Below are 6240 nucleotides of genomic sequence, written 5' to 3' on the forward strand. Positions count from 1 at the left end.
TCCCTTGGACTGCAAGGAGATCCAACCAGTCCATTCTGAAGGAGATCAGCCCTGGGATTTCTTTGGAAGGACTGATGTTGAGGCTGAAACTCCAATACTTTGGCCGCCTCATGTGAAGAGTTGACTCATTGGAAAAGACTCTGATGCTGGGAGGGATTGGGGGCAGGAGGAGAAGGGGAGGACAGAGGATGAGATGGCTGGATGGCATCACTGACTCGATGGACGTGAGTCTGAGTGAACTCCAGGAGTTGGTGATGGACAGGGAGACCTGGCGTGCTATGATTCATGGGGTTGCAAAGAGTCAGACCCTACTGAGCGACTGAACTAAAGATAATGCCTGGCAAGGTCCTAGGTTCTGGAGATACAGAAGTGAATAAAAAAGGCAAATCTCTATAGAGTTTACATTTTGGTCAGGAAATAGACAATAAATAGACTCTGAGCGTGTGTGTGTATGAATGTAAGTAAAAAGTCAGATAACAATAAGCAGTATAAAGGGATGGAATGTAACATATATTTTAAATAAGGTGGTCAAATAGATGCTTATGTCTAAAAGCGATAATTTAGCACATTCACCATAAATAATGATAATATATTATGGTAAGATGGACCCTATACCATGATCATATTGGTTAACTTATTAAATAATGACCAAGGAAAAATCTCACTTAATATACAGTCATCCCTCAGTATCTGTGGGGGGTTGATTCCAACACTCCCATGGATATCAAATTCTGAGAATGTTCAAGTCCTTTATATAAAATGGTGTAGTATTTGCATATAACCTAAGCACACTCTCCTGCATAGTTTAAATTATCTCCAGATTATTTATAATACCTAATACAATGTAAATACTATGTAAGTTCAGTCGCTCAGTCGTGTCCGACTCTTTGCGACCCCATGAATCCCAGCGCGCCAGGCCTCCCTGTCCATCACCAACTCCCAGAGTTCACTCAGACTCACGTCCATCGAGTCAGTGATGCCATCCAGCCATCTCATCCTCTGTCGTCCCCTTCTCCTCCTGCCCCCAATCCCTCCCAGCATCAGAGTCTTTTCCAATGAGTCAACTCTTCATATGAGGTGGCCAAAGTACTGGAGTTTCAGCTTTAGCATCATTCCTTCCAAAGAAATCCCAGGGCTGATCTCCTTCAGAATGGACTGGTTGGATCTCCTTGCAGTCCAAGGGACTTTTAAGAGTCTTCTCCAACACCACAATTCAAAAGCATCAATTCTTCGTAAATAGTTATAAATAAAATGTAAATGCTATGTAAATAGTTGCCAGGTATACAACGTTCAAATTTTGCTTTTTGGAAATTTCTAGAATTTTTTTTTCCTGAATATTTTCAATTTGCAAATGCAGAACCTGTGGATATGGGTGGCAAACTCTGTGTGACATTTTAAAAGAGTATTGAAATGTAAACAAAAGCATTTCTTTAAGTTTCCTCCCACTGAAAACAGTCTCTGTCTACACATATATTTGACTACTCTAATGGCATCCAGGATTATGAATACATTCATTTTGCTTACTTGATTTTAGGCCAGACTTAGACTCTAAGGCTATAGAGAATCAGGGCTTATAGAATTTATCTCATCCAGCCCAATCATTTTATAAATAGGAAAGCTGAGGCTCACAGAAGTCATCTGCTTAAAATCAGAGAGGCCTATGATTCTAGTCAGTCCAATGCTCTCTTTTTTTCTACACTTGTCACTAAGGTTAAGGGACACAGTCTGTTTGTCTTGATTAAAATATAGTGGATATTGTGAGTTGCAAATGTAGTACCCACTTTTTTCTTTTTACTTACTACCAGGTTGGCAATGGGCCCACAGATAAAAAATCTTTCCCAGCTTCCCATACAATGAGGGGTGGTTTTCCCTTACATGAAGTAGCTAGAATTAAAATACTCATGTTGTGATGGTAAAGTACACGAAGTAACCTTGATGATGGAAGCCAAGCACTAAGAATGGTGGAGAAAGAAAAGGGAACCTGGATTCCACTGTAACAGTCCTAGACTATTTACTTCTGGGCTTTCTTTTGCTTCCATCTGTTCTATTATTTGCAGTTGAACTTAATCCTATCTTAACACAGGAAAATAAAGCTAGTTTGAGCCAGCTCACAGCACTAATGCCCCTTAGTGGTAGCCTAAACACTTCTCTTAACTATATGTACTTAGTCTCTCAGTCGTGTCTGACTCTCTGCGACCCCATGGACTTATAGCCCACCAGCCCACAGGGATTCTCCAAGCAAGAATACTGGAGTGGGTTGCTAGGCCCTTCTCCAGGAGATTTTCCCAACCCAGGGATCGAACCCAGGTCTCCAGCATTGCAGGCAGATTTTTCACTGAGCCACCAGGAAAGCCCCTTGACTATATAGTGTCTATGAATTTTATCCCCTGGTTTCTACCACACAGTCACCTCCTGCTGGGAAGCTTAGCTTCAGAATCCATCAAGGAGATACAAACTTATTCTTCTAGCTCTTGGTAGGAGTATTTGGTACAGAGAAAAACTCCATTTTCATGTACTAACCCAGACCATCATTCCTTACTCCCTATTTGGTGGGTAAGTCCAAGCCAACGCCTGGCTCAGTTTTTACTGGTATTAGATGACAAGAAGCTAAAGACTCCCTAGGGGAAATTCTACTTGATCAAATCATGGCAAGGAGACAGCAATGATAAAGAGCTGGTTATCTGAGAATGCGGACACATGACTCATCACTAAGAATTCCTGACTGACAACAGTTCACTACCCACTCAGACTGCTAATGATAGTTGCTTCTGGGTATATATTTTAAGACGACAATTCTTTCCTGGGCTGAAAAGGGCAAGCAAATAAGGTAAGAGTCTGCAGATGAGATATTATCATTAAACCACATGTTCTCAACAGATAGATGCTCATGCAAAGCAAACATCAAGGGCAGAGATAGAAGGGAGAAGCCTTTAAATTAAAAAAAAAAAAGTACTTACTGAGGTATGTATCCAAAGGTATGCAATTCTCCAGGTCATCTGTGGGTGACAGAAGCTCACAAATACTTTCAGCTGTGTGGTCTTCAGGGAATTTGTTCTGGTCCCCACATTTCTTGAGAATCTCTACACAATCTGATCTTGAAAAGGAAAATACACACAAATTTAGGATTTGAGGAACCTCCTCACTCCCCAGGTTGCCTAGCCAATATCAATTCTGTTTCAGAAGCTTTTTAGAAAGTGAGTTTTTACAACTGAACAATGTTTCGCACTTTGTTAGGTGCATGATAAAAGAACAGGGGTGACAGCAGACCTTCGGTTGAAGAGTAAGTAATATATTTCACTATCAAAGCAGCCCCAACTTTCTCTGACCTGAGATCAAAAGCCTTGCTCACATTTTACACTCATACCTACTGCCACTACTATCAATGTGGTTTTCCACTGTCATTGAAAGGAAATTAACCTAGGCTAGTCTGATGTGCTCTTTGTGAAATCATATTCCTTTCTCTTAGGGCTTTCTTTCTTCTTCCCTCACTGCCTTCCTGCCTTTCTCTTTTTAAATATCTGTTTATATCAACATTAAAGTGTTTGGCCTGTAACAACTGGAAAACCCACTACTTTAAAATTTTCTGTCTTCAATAGAAATTTGACCCCTCTATAAAGTTTCATCTTTATTTTATCCAGATCCCCCTTTTTTTTGTCTTCCTATTTACTTAAATTTTTTTTTAATTTTTTAATTGAAGTATAGTTAATTTATAATGCTGTGTTCATTTCAGATGTACAACAAACTGGTTTAGTTATATATATATACACTGTTTTTCAGATTCTTCTACCTTATAGGTTATTTCAAAATATTGAGTATAGTTCCCTGTGCTATACAATAGGTCCTTAAACTTTATCCTATAATAGATCTTAATAAGTAAACCATTCAGAAATGTTTATTAGGAACAGACCCTATTGACTATATTTACTAAGTCTTTCACTCATCAAACATTTCTGGAATATCTATTGCACTTTTGGATTATGCTCATTCCTGAAGAGAAGAAAAAGAAGAGAGAAAATATAAGAAAAAAAGAGGTTCAAAGAAGAGTGTTTATCCTCAAGAAGAGCAAAGCTAACAGGATATAAGACAAATACACATATTAAAGTAAATGAATAGAATAGTGCATTGAAGATACTCACTGTTTCTTGAACTAAGTTCCATGAGAAAAGTACAAATGAAAGTCTACAGAAATCTGTAGTTTGGATAAACTACTATCAGCTGGAGAAATCTGGGAAGATTCCATAGCAATGACTGGAATTTAAGAGGGGCTAAGACGGACAGTCAACGTTCTAGGAATCAGCAAAATAAAATGGACTGGAATGGGTGAATTTAACTCAGATGACCATTATATCTACTACTGTGGGCAAGAATCCCTTAGAAGAAATGGAGTAGCCATCATGGTCAACAAAAGAGTCCGAAATGCAGTACTTGGATGCAATCTCAAAAACGACAGAATGATCTCTGTTCGTTTCCAAGGCAAACCATTCAATATCACGGTGATCCAAGCCTATGCCCCTACCAGTAACGCTGAAGAAGCTGAGTTGAATGGTTCTATGAAGACCTACAAGACCTTTTAGAACTAACACCCAAAAAAGATGTTCTTTTCATTATAGGGGACTGGAATGCAAAAGTAGGAAGTCAAGAGATACCTGGAGTAACGGGCAATTTGGCCTTGGAATACGGAATGAAGCAGGGCAAAGGCTAATAGAGTTTTGCCAAGAAAATGCACTGGTCATAGCAAACACCCTCTTCCAACAACACAAGAGAAGACTCTACACATGGACATCACCAGATGGTCAACACCGAGATCAGATTGATTATATTCTTTGCAGCCAAAGATGGAGAAGCTCTATACAGTCAGCAAAAACAAGACCAGGAGCTGACTGTGGCTCAGATCATGAACTCCTTATTGTCAGATTCAGACTTAATTGAAGAAAGTAGGGAAAACCACTAGACCATTCAGGTATGACCTAAATCAAATCCCTTATGATTATACAGTGGAAGTGAGAAATACATTTAAGGGACTAGATCTGACACAGAGTACCTGATGAACTATGGACTGAGGTTCGTGACATTGTACAGGAGACAGGGATCAAGACCATCCCCATGGAAAAGAAATGCAAAAAAGCAAAATGGCTGTCTGAGGAGGCCTTACAAATAGCTGTGAAAAGAAGAGAAGAGAAAAGGAGAAAAGGAAAGATATTCCCATCTGAATGCAGATTTCCAAAGAATAAAAAGGAGAGATAAGAAAACCTTTCTCAGCGATCAATGCAAAGAAATAGAGGAAAGCAACAGAATGGGAAAGACTAGAGATCTCTTCAAGAAAATTAGAGATACCAAGGCAACATTTCATGCAAAGATGGGCTCAATAATGGACAGAAATGATATGGACCTAACAGAAGCAGAAGACATTAAGAAGAGGTGGCAAGAATACACAGGAAAACTGTACAAAAAAAATCTTCACGACCCAGATAATCACGAGGGTGTGATCACTCACCTAGAGCCAGACATCCTGGAATGTGAAGTCAAGTGGGCCTTAGAAAGCATCAATATGAACAAAGCTAGTGGAGGTGATGGAATTCCAGGTGAGCTATTTCAAATCCTGGAAGATGATGCTGTGAAAGTGCTGCACTCAATATGCCAGCAAGTTTGGAAAACTCAGCAGTGGCCACAGAACTGGAAAAGGTCAGTTTTCATTCCAATCCCAAAGAAAGGCAATGCCAAAGAATGCTCAAACTACCGCACAATTGCACTCATCTCACACGCTAGTAAAGTAATGCTCAAAATTCTCCACTCCAGGCTTCAACAGTACGTGAACCGTGAACTTCCAGATGTTCAAGCTGGTTTTAGAAAAGGCAGAGGAACCAGAGATCAAATTGCCAACATCTGCTGGATCATCAAAAAAGCAAGAGAGTTCCAGAAAAACATCTATTTCTGCTTTATTGACTATCCCAAAGCCTTTGACTGTGTGGATCACAATAAACTGCGGAAAATTCTGAAAGAGATGGGAATCCCAGACCACCTGACCTGCCTCTTGAGAAACCTATATGCAGGTCAGGAAGCAACAGTTAGAACTGGACATGGAACAACAGACTGGTTCCAAATAGGAAAAGGAGTTCGTCAAGGCTGTGTATTGTCACCCTGCTCATTTAACTTATATGCAGAGTACATCATGAGAAACGCTGGGCTGGAAGAAGCACAAGCTGGAATCAAGATTGCCAGGAGAACTATCAATAACCTCAG

At 39.8% G+C, this 6240-nt stretch overlaps 1 protein-coding gene across 1 annotated transcript in view; it reads right to left on the minus strand.

Annotated features, from left to right (window-relative positions):
- The window catches only part of RECK (reversion-inducing-cysteine-rich protein with kazal motifs), an 81387-nt gene that overhangs the window by 21275 nt on the left and 53872 nt on the right, over positions 1–6240 (minus strand). The window contains exon 12 of the mRNA XM_010846055.1: positions 2958–3094. Coding sequence (XP_010844357.1) covers positions 2958–3094 — 137 coding nt within the window. The remainder of the gene's footprint in view (positions 1–2957; positions 3095–6240) is intronic.

This window comes from Bison bison, unplaced genomic scaffold, assembly GCF_000754665.1.
Source record: "Bison bison bison isolate TAMUID 2011002044 unplaced genomic scaffold, Bison_UMD1.0 scf7180017864230, whole genome shotgun sequence".
In the NCBI taxonomy this organism is placed as follows: domain Eukaryota; kingdom Metazoa; phylum Chordata; class Mammalia; order Artiodactyla; family Bovidae; genus Bison; species Bison bison.